This window comes from Polyodon spathula, chromosome 6 (genome assembly GCF_017654505.1).
Source record: "Polyodon spathula isolate WHYD16114869_AA chromosome 6, ASM1765450v1, whole genome shotgun sequence".
NCBI lineage: Eukaryota > Metazoa > Chordata > Actinopteri > Acipenseriformes > Polyodontidae > Polyodon > Polyodon spathula.
The window spans coordinates 23,122,172-23,137,648 of record NC_054539.1 but is presented as its reverse complement, the minus strand read 5'-3'; the positions used below and the strand labels follow the sequence as shown (position 1 = coordinate 23,137,648).

Below are 15,477 nucleotides of genomic sequence, written 5' to 3'. Positions count from 1 at the left end.
AACACCTTCAGAAAGGGACTCCAGCATGGTGAGTTGCCATGGTAACAGGCAGCTTTATGAGGTTCTCAGGTTTGTGCCTGACGTAGCACTATGTTGTTCCAGCTTTCGCTACTGGTAAAAGCAAGTTGTAACTTTTAAATGATGTCACTAGCGCTTATATAATGTCACTATCTGATTATATTGTATTAAACTACATTATAATAGTGTTCTAAAATATATATATATATATATATATGTGTGTGTGTGTGTGTATATACACACTGAGTGTACAAAATATTAGGAACACCTTCTTAATATTGAGTTGCACTCCCTTTTGCCCTCAGAACAGCCTCAATTTGTCGGGGCATGGACTCTACAAGGTGTTGAAAGCGTTCCACAGGCATGCTGGCCCATGTTGACTGCAATGCTTCCCACAGTTTTGTCAAGTTGGCTGGTAGTGGAACTCTACTCTGAATAGCTCGACCATCTCATCCCACATTGCTCAGTTGGATTGAGATCTGGTGACTGGGCAGGACACTGCAGTAAGCTGAATTCACAGTCATGTTCGTGGAACCATTACTGGACAATCTTAGCTTTGTGGCATGGGGCATTATCCTGCTGAAAAAATCCATTAGCAGATGGATACACTGCTGCCATAAAGGGATGCACCTGATTGGCAATGATGTTCATATATCCCGTGGCATTCAAACGGTGCTCCACTTTTATCAAGGGGCCCAATGTGTGCCATGAAAACACACTCCACACCATCACACCACCACCACCAGCCTGCAATGTTGACACGCGGCATGATGGATGCATGTACTCGTGTGGTTTTCTCCATACCCTAGTCCTCCCATCAGCGAGAAATAGCAGGAACCAGGATTCATCAGACCATTGTCCAGTGTTTTTGTTCCTTAGCCCACTGCAACCACAGCTTCTCTTGTTTTTGCTCAAATAAGTGGAACTCTCTTAGGTCGTCGGCTGCCATACCCCATTCGTGTCAAGGTACGACGAGTTGTGCATTCTTTTATGGGTCTTTCAGCACAATGTTGTACAGGACTGTCCGTTGACTAACTGTAGCCCGTCTGTTGCTCTGCACAATTCGTGTCAGCCTCCTTTGGTCTCTTTCATCAATTAGCCGTTTTTGACCACTGGCCTGCCGTTGGCTGGATGTCCTTTGGGTGGTGGACCATCCTTGATACACACGGGAAACTGCTGAGCGTGAAAAACCCAGCAGCGTTGCAGTTCTTGACACACTCAAACCGGCGCGACTGGCACCTACTACCATACCCCGTTCAAAGGCACTTAAATCTTTTGTCTTGCCCATTTACCCTCTAAATGGCACACATACACAATCCATGTCTCAATGGTGTCAAGGCTTAAAAATCCTTCTTTAACCTGTCTCCCCTTCATCTACACTGATTGAAGTGGATTTAACAGGTTACATCAATAAGGGATCATAGCTTTCACCTGGATTCATCTTGTCAATCTATTTCATGGAAAGAGCAGGTGTTCCTAATGTTTGACACACACACAGATTGTACAAATCATATAGTATGACCCCAAAGCCAAAAGGTGATTTTTTTATGTGAGATACGGATTTTAAATGTGTTTATATTTCTCAATTAAGTAAAAACAATATGCAAAATGTTTGTTTTTTTTTTAGCTGGGAATTCATGGTAAGACTGTTGATGAGCCACCTCTGTACTCCATTGCCAGTTGCTTCCTTTTCACTCACTTTCCTCTTCTTCTAAGAGCCTGTTTTTATCCAGTGATCCATTGCTGATACTTCCCACTAGGGGACAAACCTCGCTGGGTGACTTCTAATGTGTGGTCCTGCAACTGGCCGCACTTAATAGAATGTATGTGAAGTGTAATACAACGGCATGTGCTATATTCTGCCGAAAATGAGTTGCGTTGTGAAATTGGGGACTTGTCGATGCAAGGAGGCAATTTTTATGTAATTTTTTCTGCGGACCCTGTTTTACAGAACACCCTGCAATGTGTACAAGAAAGATCACCTGTGTTGTATGTAACACAGACACAGGTTTTTAAACATAATCCTGATTGTTTTGGAATTGGTTATAACTGATATTTTAATGATACTGACAGAGAAAGTAATGCATGTCTTATGAAAGCTTTTAAGATTGTTACCTCACAAGCCCAAAAATGTGAAACCTAAGTAAACAAACTGGTAAGCCAACAATGCCTGGTTCTGATGAAGTAGAATGCACAGAAGGCTATGGAAGCTGTGGAATGTACATTTGTATGTGTAACGGAGATGTTACTTACATGGGTCGTCATTGATTAATACTGAATCAGACACAGAGCAGTGGGTGCTGACACACCGCACAGGCGCCCAGATTTATTAACAATACAGGCACGACGCTGGGGTACCAACAATGGTAGTCCTAGCACTGGATTTAATAAAGAACAGAAAAACAAAACATAGCTAAAAATAAGTTTGCCACACAAGGCGAGCGCTAGCCTCATTAAAAGAGAAGCCCCACTCCAGGTCCCTACTACACTACGAAAACCCTCTCTATACTTAGTTTAGGATCAAGTCCCCTAAACTAACCTACTGCTGTTGCTCCTGAAATCCTGGCCTCCTGGTGGCTCCAGGTCTTCTTGATGGTCAAGGCTGGGCAGTGCCTTTACTGGCACCATCTTGCAGTTGAAGGGTTCCGTAGTAGTTTTCCTGTAGAGTGGGCTCTCTCCTCCTCTGTGTATGCGCCAGGTTTTCCCTCAACGCTCGCCTGTATGGTTATGGCAATGCAGTAGCCTCGAACGCCAGGGCTGCTGTATTGTTATAAATGCGTAGGCTTACCTGGCACAGCCCCCAGCCAATCAGGACCTCCCGATTTGTAGAATGGCTCAGGGCAAGCCTTCCTGTTTACTAAACAGCAGCAGCGCAGCTGAACCAGCGACAGGGTCCTCCCTGTCACAGCATGTTGCAAAATTCCCTCAATTTAACTGATTTTTTAAAAATGAAAAATGTTTTAATACCAGTAAGAGACGACACGCTTTTGGATGCTAAATAATTTGTTTCAAAACAGGTTGTTCGAAGATATATTCTTGGGTCAATACTTGAGAGTGAAAAAAACTACCTGGATGCACTGAAACGCATTTTAGAGGTATGTTCCCCATTTATTTTAACTGTTTGTTTAACTGGAAAGATTTTTTTTTTTCCCCAGTACTGCAGTATTATATGGTCATTTTTCAATGTGTTTTTATTCATACTGCACACATCTAAACCTTAGCTCTGAACAAGTCACTCACTCACTAATGTCTTTATTTTCTTCTGTGCCCACGGTGCTTTGTGTTTAATCTGTGCAATTGTTCCAATGTGAAGAGCTTTCTTTCTTGCTTCTTGGGGTAGGCCTCCTGCGCTGAAGTGCAGTTGAGGACAGTTTGAATTGCAAAACAGAAACTTGTTTGCAGAAGCAGCCTTCATGGTTGTGATCACAAAAAAATAATGTGTATAGAAATGAGCTTGATCATGCCATTTTGTAAGATAAAGGACAACTAAACTTGCAGTTGCAAGGTAGTCACTTTGCCTTAGCCCACCAGAACAGGATTTATTTTTTTTTATTTTTTTTAAAGTTGTTCACATTTGCAATTTTGAAATGTAATTTTTATCTGAACACCTGTATTTTTGTTTCTGCTGCTGCTGCTTCTCTTCTCAACAGCAATATGAAAAGCCGCTGTCCGAAACTGATCCAAAGTTGATAAGTGATCGAAAACTAAAAATGATGTTTTACCGAGTCAAGGAGATCCTTCAGTGCCATTCTCTGTTCCAGATTGCACTAGCTAGTCGTGTTGCTGAGTGGGACAGCTCGGAAATGATAGGAGATGTGTTTGTTGCTTCAGTAAGTATTTTTTCTGGTTAAAGAAACTCGCATTGTGTTAAATTTACAGTATAAAAATAAAATACTTTAGAACTTTCACGCCATCACGTTTGTTTTTATTTCCCCTAGCAACATAATTGCATAATATTCCAGGCATGTTTCTACAGAGTTTCGAATTTCCTCCTACAGTTCCAACAGCAATGATGTAATCTTTAGTGCTGCAGCTGTGTAGAGGAATAAGAAGCATCTTGGGTTCCACAGCCTAGAAACGGAAGCTGTATAAACAAAAGATTGTTGTTTAAAAACTGACATATTGGAAAGCCCCTTCCAGACGCTGCATTCTTTTGCATGAATCAGTGGTCCGCTTTCCTGTCATTTTTTTCCATTGTTTTTAACTGAGATTTTATCATAAGCTGGACCTGCAACAATGGGAAGCTCTGTTACGAATAAACATTTGTCAATTCAGTCCATTTTGAGTTTTGTACTGAGATGGGATAGTATAAGATAAGTCCATGAAGGGCCTAAAGCTGTATGGATGTTATGGGTCAAAGCTTTCACAGTTGCCATAATCGCCCAAACACCTGAAGTAAAACTGTAAAAATGTCTGAATTACCAATAGCATATACTGTACTGCACATCATATACATTCACAGCTGTGGTGCCAGTGGCTGTGTGTATAGAACCGTTCAAGAAAAGTAAACCGTGTACTGAAGTTGATTGTCTCAATACTGAACCTGTGATGATGCCTCTGCCTCTGTTTTATTTACCATGGAGATTTTATTTACAGGATACCTGCAGATTGCATGCAATAGAACTTCATTGCAATCTTTGTTGACATTACAAACTGTGTTCCTTTTTCTTTTTTTTTTTTTTATCTTCAGCATAAGAGTACACACATTGTTTGTAATGATGATGATAAAAAAAAAAAAAATCTCTTTATTTTTTTTAAGTTTTCCAAGTCCATGGTGCTAGATGCATATAGTGAGTATGTGAATAATTTCAGCACAGCCATGGGAGTTGTCAAGAAAACATGTGAAACAAAGCCAGCTTTTCTTGAATTTTTGAAAGTAAGTGAACCCCTTTTTAAATTGGACATAGATTAGAGCCATATCTTTAGTGTTTTACTGTCAGTTTTTAATTCCCAAATAGCATCACGAATGAGAAAACAGGCAATAATTGGGCCAGTTTACGACGAGATAGCGTGCTGCGCTTGGTCAACACCATTCTTATTCTTAAAATAAATTATACAAAATGTGCAAGTATTTTTACCAAGCACGGCACTGGTTTATAACAAACTTGACAAAAAGAAGGAATGTATTACATTGATTTTCATGTAAAACTTTGCCTACCAGATCATATATAATACTGCAGTGTACCACCTTAAATATAATTTTTTTGCCAGTCCACTGTGAAAAAGACAATGATGAGTTTATAGAGCAGCTATGCAAACCTGAAAACACACAGCACAGCACTACACATGAACCTAAACCTGAAAACACACAGCACAGCCCAACACATGAACCTAAATCTTGTTTTCAAATCTATGGTACCTTTTCTTTACAGCATGTATAAATAATTTTACTTGGGCATAAGCAGTATTAATACAGCCAGCGCTCGCATATCCGACTGATTGATATCTGATTATTTCATTTTGGCCCGCAGCTGAAAGGACTGTTTTGAAATAAGTAGGCTTCCATTTAGATGCACTGTAGTACTATATTTTCAACAGAAGAAGTATTTTAATTCAGAACGATATGTTTCTGCTAAATGCCACAGTTCCCTTGAAAATGAAAATGCACAAAAGCAACTAAAGAGCACAGATTTAAAAAAAAAAATACATGATCCACTTCCACCCCCCCCCCCCCTCCCCCCAACACATAGGAAATGACGCCCCTAATTTGATATTTGAACTAGAACTAGAACTTAAACTAGAACCAAACAACTAAATAACAAAAGGTCTATTCGTGTATATGGAATTTTCTTTTTTTCAAAGTAGGAATTGATTAAAGACTAGAGTAAACATTTTGAAAATATGAATAATTATTATATAATCAGTAAGTCCATAGGATATTTAAACTGAATGTGGGATGACCCCCCCTCCCCAAATCACCAAGCTGTAATAAGCGTTGTAATTAAAGTAGCACTAGCCATGGTTTATTGGAAGTTATGTTGCAGATACAGCTGTACAGTAACTATTTAATATGGCAACTAGGCTGGCCAGGAACTCAGCACTTGTCCTATGACGTCCTTCTGTTAGGCTAGTGAATATGAAATCAACCCACTTCATAGCTACCATTTGTTTGTTTATGAAAAACGTTATATTTGTAGAGCATGTTTTTTTTCCCCTGTCCAAGTGGAAGTTTGGAGTGTTTTATTAACTAAAGGCTTTCATTTCTGCAGCACTGTCAGGATTCCAGCTGCGATCGCAGTACACTGTATGGGTTAATGATGAAACCTATCCAGCGCTTCCCACAGTTCATTCTGCTTCTTCAGGTAAACTGCAATTACAAGTTTTACTATCACAACTTGCCATGCTATAAATATTATAAACATCTCAACTAACAAATTATATGTGTCTAACATCATAGTGTCACAGAGCGCTTGCTAATTTTAATGAATCGTTGTCCATGCATTCGTACCATTACTCCCTTAGTTAGGCCAGACATTTGTTTTCCTGATTAAGCGTAAAATATGAATGGCTTTGTTTATTAAATAATGAAGGGGAAGTACATACATTTAAAAAAAATATATATAGCCTGGTGCAACAGACGCACTTAGAACATTGGAAACAAGCAACACATGCACTACTTAATGCTGTTTATTGTATGTATGTATGTATTTATTTATTTATTTATTGTCAAATAAACATTCAACCTTGGCTCGCAGAAAACATGCTTACATTTTTTTTTTAGCAAACCACAAAGACATGTGGCCACCAGGTGGTGCTATTCAGCCATACAAACTATTTAAATAGTACAGTGATTATTTGAAACATTCATTAATGAGCAGACTTCTGTAAATCCTGAGAATTTCTTACTAGACTTAGCAAGGAAACATTCAATGAGGAAATCCCTTTACTTGCCTCATTCCATTGGCAAACCTGGGTACGTTATTATATATGTATATGTGGCTGTAAGAAAATTGCATGCCATGAATTTGTTGCAGAAACCGCAACTTTTAACACAAACCACATCTTTTTATAGTTGCCGCAACTTTTAATGTGACTACAATGTTTCTATTTATGTGTAATTTTGTTGCAAAATAAACTGAAACAAAAAAGGAAACGTCACACACGTCGTATTTTGCTAGTGGGGGGTTGGTATGCCACATCATCCTCTCTAGCCAATCGGTGATCCTATTTCCCATTGCTATGGTTAGCAACGGTACAGTGGTGCAAGTACTTACTGTTGATTTTTGTGACTGAAGGTTTATTGCCGTTTTGTAAATACTGTAGTGGCTGTTCAATTTACTTTTACTCTTGTACTGTATGTTATGTGTAGTTAGCAGTAACTTCACTTATAATGAAATACAGCGTAAAACATTTTATTTCAAATGGAGATAAAGAGGGAGTCTTAAGAACTTATGTTCTGGTTATCTATTTGTATGTTTGTTCTTATTTTTGAACAAATGAACAAAAATGCAAGTATGTATACGTGCAAACTGTTTTATATTTGACTGCACCAAAACCACAACTTCAGTACACAGTGGCTGCAACTTCTTGATAGCTAAATCATGATTTTTCTTTCTTTATCTATCTATATATATATATATATATATATATATATATATATATATATATATATATATATATATAAATATATATATACACACACACACACACACACACACACACATATACATACACACACAGTACCAGTCAAGTGTTTGAGTACACCTGCTTGAAACCAGGTTTTTCATGATTATCCATGCTTTTAACTGTATAAACACTTAATATTTCATTACATGATACATGTACTTATATAAGCTGATAATCATAAGTGAATTGCATTCAAAAATTTTATTTTTAAATGAAAATGTAAATCTTGTCAATTTCAATGAAATGGTCACCCAAAGCAAAGGAATTTCAGTCTCAGTCTGAAGCCCAAGTCAGTTAAAAGTATGAAATGTGTATAACAGGGTGTTAGAACACTGGCCTAAGTATAAAGAAGTCTTTCACGGGGCTGAGCTATGGCCCCTGATAGTGTTTATTGACAGAATTAGTAAACATATACACATGGAGAGAGGGGTTCCGCCTCTTCAGGGCCCAACATTTACTTGATCGATAGACACGATAAACAGGAGGGGGGCCACCGTCTTTGAGGTGACCCAAGAGGCTCGCGAACCAGAAAGAAAAACATGAATTGGTGGTGTTAACACAAAAGAGGTTCCGGCTCTTCCTGACCCAACATATACAGTAGGGGGGTTCCATCGCTGAGGAGACCCGACAAACAGGAGGGGGGCCACCGTCTTTGAGGTGACCCGACATACCAAGAGGGGCATCGTCTCTGAGGTTACCCGACATACGAAGAGGCTCACGAACCGGAAAGAAAACTTAAAGTTAGTGTTTGTTAAAACATATAATTCGTGGTGTTCCGCCTCTTCAAAGCCCAACATAATAGAAGGGGGGTTCCGTCGCTGAGGAGACCCGACAAACAGGAGAGGGGCCACCGTCTTTGAGGAGACCCGACAAACACAAGGGATGCCACCACTTGGGGACCCTCACATAGAGGCATCAGACCTGAAAGAAGAATCCCAAAAGAAACATACATGCAGATGGAAGGGTTTGGCCGGGGGTCCCCTCTGACTCATGGAGAACCCTCCTCTATGAGGTAAATGAAGCGGAGCTTAACAAAGGGTTGGAGAAAGTGGAATCACTAACCCCCCAGAGGAGATCGATGCAAAGGTGGTTGAGATGCTAGAGGAGGAGGAGGGAGGAGGAGGAAACAAAAAAACACAAGACAACTAGGTAGAGGTGACTAATGTTTAAATAAGGTAGATTTAATTGATGACAGGAGGTGATAGGTTGTTGGTGCCTAGCTCCGCCCCTTGAACCCCACCTATAGGTTAACCTTTGTTGGATGTTCTCTGAGTTAACTAGCATGTTACCTAATTAACCTTTTGTCACCAATTATTGTTAACAGGTGAGGATCCATGAGTGCTATAAATATAGGGAGATAGGCACAAGTTTATCATTCCTGAATGTAAGGGAGCAGAAAATGACAAAATACGCTCAGTTAAGCAAAGAAAAAAGACTGTAATTACATTAAGAAATGAAGGTCAATCTTTAAGACAAATCGCAAGAACTTTGCAAGTGTCTGTAACTGCTGTGGCCAAGACCATCAAACGATTTGAAGAAACTGGCACTCATGAGGACCGAACAAGGTCAGGCAGGCCAAGGGTGACCTCAGAATTTGAGAATAAGTTCATTTGAGTCACAAGTCTGCAAAACCGGTGATTAACTGCCCCTGAAATGCAAGCTCAGCTAAATGCTACTAGAAGTACAGATGTTTCAACATCAACTGTTCAGAGGAGGTTGCGTGAAGCTGGCCTGACTGGAGGAATTGCTGCAAAGAAACCATTGTTAAGAGTGCAGAATAAGAAGAAGAGACTTGCCTGGGCCAAAAAACACAGAAATTGGACGTTTTGAGGAGTGGAAGTCAGTCTTATGGACCGACGAGTCAAAATTTGAAATATTTGGGTCCAACCGCCGAGTATTTGTAAGACGCAGAGAGGGTGAGCGCATGAGTTCTGCATGTGTGGTTCCACTGTCAAGCATGGAGGAGGCAGTGTCATGGTCTGAGGTTACTTTGCTGGTGACAGAGTTGGTGATCTTTACCAAGTCCATGGCAAGCTCAACCAGCATGGCTATCATAGCATACTTCAGAAGCATGCTATTCCATCAGAATTATGGCTAGTTGGGAAGTCCTTCATTCTTCAGCAAGATAAAGACCCGAAACACACCTCAAAGATGTGCAAAAACTATCTGGCGAAGAAGGAAAGTAAAGGACAACTCAATCTAATGAACTGGCCTGCCCAGTCTCCAGACCTCAATCCCATAGAACTTGTATGGGACGAACTGGACAGAAGTGCCCTAAATCTCTGGGAATTACTGCAGAAGAGCTGGGAAGACATATTGCGTGATTTCCTGCTGAAACTTGTTAACTCAATGCCTCATGTTTATTAAGGCAAAGGGTGGCTATTTTGAGGATTCCAAGATTGCTACCATTTTCAATTTTCTTGAACATTGCTTTGATACTCCTTATGTTTTGTTTTGTATATTGTAACATGTATACGTAAAACATTGTCAATTATGAAAAAAACCTAGTTTCCAGCAAGTGTACTCAAACTTTTGACTGGTAATGTATGTATGTGTATGTCTATCTATCTATCTATCTATCTATCTATATATATATATATATATATATATATATATATATATATATATATATATATATATATATATATATTGTGTGTGTGTGTGTGTGTGTATATATATATATATATATATATATATATATATATATATATATATATATATATATATATATATATATATATATATATATAATGTGTTCTCTGCATGTCTGTTTATTTCTTTATATATGGAATATTTTTGCTTAGGATATGTTGAAAAACACCCCTAAAGGACACCCTGACAGACTACCTCTACAGATGGCTCTGACGGAACTTGAAACATTAGCAGAGAAACTAAACGAGAGGAAGAGGGAGGCAGACCAGCGATGTGAAATTAAACAAATAGCGAAAGCCATGAATGAGCGCTATCTTAACAAGGTACTGTGCTGTACAGATATCATCGATTTCAAATAGGGCTGGAACTTTACTGAATCATTCCATATATTCCTAGATAATAAAGGCGGCTTTATTTCTGGGTCACTCTTTGTATAATTGAACCACCTCAAAATGATCGCCCTTTTTTATTTTTGAGGATTTATTATTATTTTTTTTTATTATTATTATTATTATTATTATTATTATTATTATTATTATTATTATTATGATTTTTTTTTTTTTTTTTCAGTGATCCTTCTGGTGCTGAGTGTTACTCATGACTAGTAGAACCTGGCTTTTTTTTTTTTTTTTTTTTTTGGTACCTATTTTATTCTGACCTCTTTCATGCATTTATAGAAGTAAAAGTTTAGAGTTAAAAGCACACTCTGTAGTCTGGGCAGTTCATTTTTGCACATGTGTAATGTTTAGTCTGGTATCTTATTACACATTTATTTGCAGAACTGACAACATAGCCTTGGAAATATTGTATATTACTGTCAAGTTAAAAACAAGGTTGCTGTTTAAAATGGAACTGATCTGTGTTTCACCACAAGGGGTCAGATTGTTACAGGTATAAAAATAATATCGGTCTACTGTTAACTGTTTTATATTCATTCTCCATTTTTTTTGTACTCTCCCCTTGAATAGTACTTGAATTCACATAACAGAAGTGCATGATGAGGGTCACATTATAATATATAAAATAAATCTCACCATTTAGTACATTCAGAAACTTTTAAACGTAGACATTCTCTATTAAAGAGTAAGTACGGGGTTCTGAAAAAGATAACGTTACACATCCCCCCCACGTGTTGCTTCAACTGTTTAAATAACGTACCTCCTAATTTCTCTTTTCATTAACATCCTGACAACTCTTTTAAAAATGTCCATTCTAGTGAACAGATAGTGTAAGGACTATTGCCCACATTGTCAAACAGGTAACACAGCAATAACATTCTATGATGTGGTACGGAACAGAAAAGCCAGAGCACATGTTTCTTTAATATTTTTTTATCGCTCTTCCTGCAGTGTTTTTAGGCATATGACCCCGTTTAGTTACCTATCGAGCACGGAATGTAACCATTACCTAATGTGTATTTAGCATTAAAGATCGTGATAACCTGAATAAATATATCAAAGTTGCAAGTAGTGCCTGTGATCATTTTGTGAGTCATCATTTTTCCTTTCACTGACCTGAAGCGAGAGAGATCTACAAACAGAAGTGTCACACATCTGATTTTATCGCTTGTGTATTACACTTCATTGCGATTTATTTTACGTGGCTACAGTTATTTTACTCGCGTGCTGTGCACTTTCCGTGGTTTTCGTCCAAGTTGCGCGGGACACAAAGCCGCCGGCTCCTCTGTTACTTCCCCGGGATCAGACACCTTAAATCGGCTACTTGTGTTCTCTCTTTAAGCTGCTATTTTCTGTCAAAGCTTAAAAAACAAAAAACTAAAAGGTATTAAAATAATGGTAATTGGTTGGTTACTGTATTGTGTGAGTATTTTTCTGTCTCTTCTGTTTTTTTTCACAGAAATACTAACGCGGCTGCTGAGCTCAGCTGTCCTGCGTTAGACCGAGGTGCGCACTTCGGGTTAAGCTGCTTGCAGTTTTTACCATAGTGAGATGGGAACACGCGCTTCCTGTTTGGGTCAAGAGCATGCTAAGGAGGCACTAGCCAACCACAACTCCTGTGAGTTCTGCGAGTGCTTTTCTAAGCACACGCTGGAGAAGTGAGTGTGTCACAGCTCTGTGGAGCGATCTTCATTCCACCTGGACAAGGCTCCCCTGCACCGTCAGCTCAGAAAGAGAGGGTTGTATCCTACCATGAGGGCTCTGTGCCAAGGGAGAGCAGGAGAATCATGTAGGAGACTGCCAATGCAGTCTGTCTGTCTTTGTCGTCTTCTTCAAGGAGGAGAAAGAGCCACCGGTCTCATAGATCCCAGAGCTCTGGGAGGTGGTCTCCCAAAAGGGCAACGCGTTACCTGAGCTACTGCATGAGCATACTGTTCCACCTGCTCCCTCTGTGCCTTTACAACAACAGGCAGTAGCACACACAGAATGTCAGCAAGATCTGCTGTCTGTCGCTGCCTCGGAGGAGATCGCCGATCAAGAGTCCCCCTCCTGAGATAGCACAGATAGCACATATGTCATTGTCAGCAGAGCTTATGCCGCTGACTAAGAGGCCCCGGATGTCTTGCAGGTCACATGGCCTGTAGAGGACAAGCGACAGCAGTATTTTTGAGGACGATCCCGCTTCCTCTCAGATGTCTCCTCCAGTACACCTGGACTTTCTTTTTGAGGTCCATTCATCTTTGGGTCACCCAGCTAAAACGCCTGCTGTTTCTCATTCCATGGGGACGCTGTACAGTTTGTGTGAGGTGGAGAAGCTTGGCTTGGATAATTTTCCTCCGGTAGGTGCCACTATTGCATCATTTGTGCAAGCTCCTATTTCAGTTCACCCACACGTAACGCATACACAAACACAAACGCCAGTCCACAATGCGTGCTCTAGTGCTCATGGTGAATACAGTTCTTTAGTGACAACAAAGTGCAGTGTTGTTGATCCGGGTTTAGTTCTGGCCTTTGGCAATAGCTCCAGATCGTGCTAGCGGTCCAAATAATTACAAACAGTATTATTAACAGCAAAGAAAAACAAACAAAACACTCACGTTTCACAGCACAGGTTCTCCTTCTGGTCATTTAAAATAACCATTCACAAAGGAACAGATCACATCACTACGTCCCCTTTTTATAACGTTACCCATGACCCCTTGGTCAACGAGCACATCTGCTCCTCCAATCCGTGGATGCCACGCCATTTCCTGTCCAGGTCATTGAGTTCATATACCGTAGTTTTGCCCCATTTCTAGTTGGCCGACTTCCACCTAACCCTGTCGGTAAATTGTGCAAAGAGCCAGCCCACACCCTCGCAGACAGCGTCCTATCTGGGGGTGCGTCTGGATTCCAGGTCCATGCTGTCCACTCTGTCGGAGGACAGAGTGCAGAGAATAGGTGCTTGTCTGAAGCTTTTTCAATGCAACAAAAAGCTCACAGTAGTGATGTTTCAAAGTCTTCTGGGCTTGATGGCAGCAGCTTCCCAGACCCTTCCTTTGGGTCTTCTGCACATGCGCTCCCCCCAAGCCTGGTTAAACAGCAGGGTTTTTCAACCAGCATTGAACCCAAGCCGCCTGCTGACAGTGTCTCGTGCTTTTCTGTTGAGCGCAACCTGCTCACAGCAAAATTTGAGCCATCAGGGGTTATCAAATAGGGTTGATTGACTCTTTGCAGAATGCCAGAGCAGCATCCATGCGTTCCCAGTATGGATACAAGTGTTTGTTTGTTTGTTTGTTTGTTTTCTTTCAAACGTGGTGCCTGCCTAAGGGTTTTGACCCCACAACCTGTCTCATGGCAGTTATACTGCAATTTTTATAGGAACTATTTGATTTGGGGAAATCCCCCTCTACATTAAAGGTCTGTTTGGCAGCCATTTAGGCTTTTCATATTAAGGTTGATTCAGTCTCACCAGGAGCTCATTTCCTGGCGGGGCAATTTTTAAAGGATGCTCGTGGCTTTGACCACCTATGAAGGACATTATCCTTCATTGGAGGCTTAATGTAGTGCTTGAAGCACTTATGAAGCCCCCTTTGAGCCCTTGAATTCAGCAGAACTGAAGTATTTATCAATGAAAGATGCTTTCTTACTTGCAATTAGATCCGCTAAGCGGGTGGATGAGATGCAAGCATTTTCAATTTGAAAGCCTGCTTAATTTTTTCAGAAGCCAGGACAAATGTTACGTTTTCCACCAATCCTGCTTTTTTGCCGAATACCATCTTAAATTCCACATTAACCACATGGTGGAACTTGAGGCGCTTCATCCGCCTCCTTTCCAGTCTGACAGGGAGCGGTAGCTCCATACGCTGTGTCCAGTGCAGGCGCTAACATACTGTGTGGACAGAGTTGGAGGCAGTCTGAACAATTTTTTGTCTGTTATGGGGCTGTCACATGAAAAAGCCCTGTCTAAGCAGTGGCTGTCTAAATGGATCACAGACACAGTCAAGACTGCCGATGAGCGAGCTAGCTTGTCCCCACCAGGGAAGCTCACTGCCCATTCAACAAGGGGCAAGGCAACTTTGTGGGCTATGTTCTAGGGATCATCTGTGATGCAGCGGTGTGGGCTAAACACCCCACTTTTTTTACGATGTTCTGTCGGCTGAATGTCGTGTTAAGGATGGCCTCAGGGTCGACCTTTACAGCATAAACTTAGAGGTGAGTTCCCTAGCTACTTGTACTGGGGTTCCTAATGGTAACGCTCAAAGTATCCTTGACTTACCCTGTGGCATTCCGGTTGTTTGCAGTATTGCCTTGCGACAGGTTTGGTAATTCTACCCATTAGGTAATGGTTACATTTCATACTTGAAAGGTTAGGTTATTAACATAACCCTGGTTCCCTGAATTAAATGTAGTCATTAACCTTCAAGGTCGCTGTGTTATTGCAGCAGTTTTTGATGGAGAAATGATGACGATGTTTGTGTCTCTCTCTTTTTCTGGGCACTCTTCCATCCCCATCCAAAGTCCGAACACTGTTTCTCTCACAATCTGGGGGGTGTACATAAACTTCCCAAGTTTCCTTTAAACTTTCATCGGTCTCATCTGTTGTTTTCCTTCTGACTGGTTGTACTAGTACAGTGGTGCACAAGTCGGTCCTGGAGGGCCGGTGTCCCCGCAGGTTTTTATTCCAATTGCACCCTAAAGTACTTATATTGGACCTTATTGGAAGCTTAATTGGTCCAATTAACAAATTTTAGGGTATGGTTAGAACAAAAACCAGGAGAGACACTGGCCCTCCATGACCTGA

At 40.4% G+C, this 15,477-nt stretch overlaps 1 protein-coding gene across 4 annotated transcripts in view; it reads left to right on the top strand.

Moving 5' to 3' along the window:
- LOC121317042 (rho guanine nucleotide exchange factor 10-like) overlaps positions 1–15,477 on the top strand; it is an 88,944-nt gene that overhangs the window by 41,970 nt on the left and 31,497 nt on the right. For all 4 annotated transcript variants that reach the window (XM_041252602.1, XM_041252599.1, XM_041252600.1 and 1 more), the window contains 5 exons: positions 3,036–3,113; positions 3,669–3,848; positions 4,778–4,894; positions 6,228–6,320; positions 10,449–10,619. In XM_041252602.1, coding sequence (XP_041108536.1) covers positions 3,036–3,113; positions 3,669–3,848; positions 4,778–4,894; positions 6,228–6,320; positions 10,449–10,619 — 639 coding nt within the window. The remainder of the gene's footprint in view (positions 1–3,035; positions 3,114–3,668; positions 3,849–4,777; positions 4,895–6,227; positions 6,321–10,448; positions 10,620–15,477) is intronic.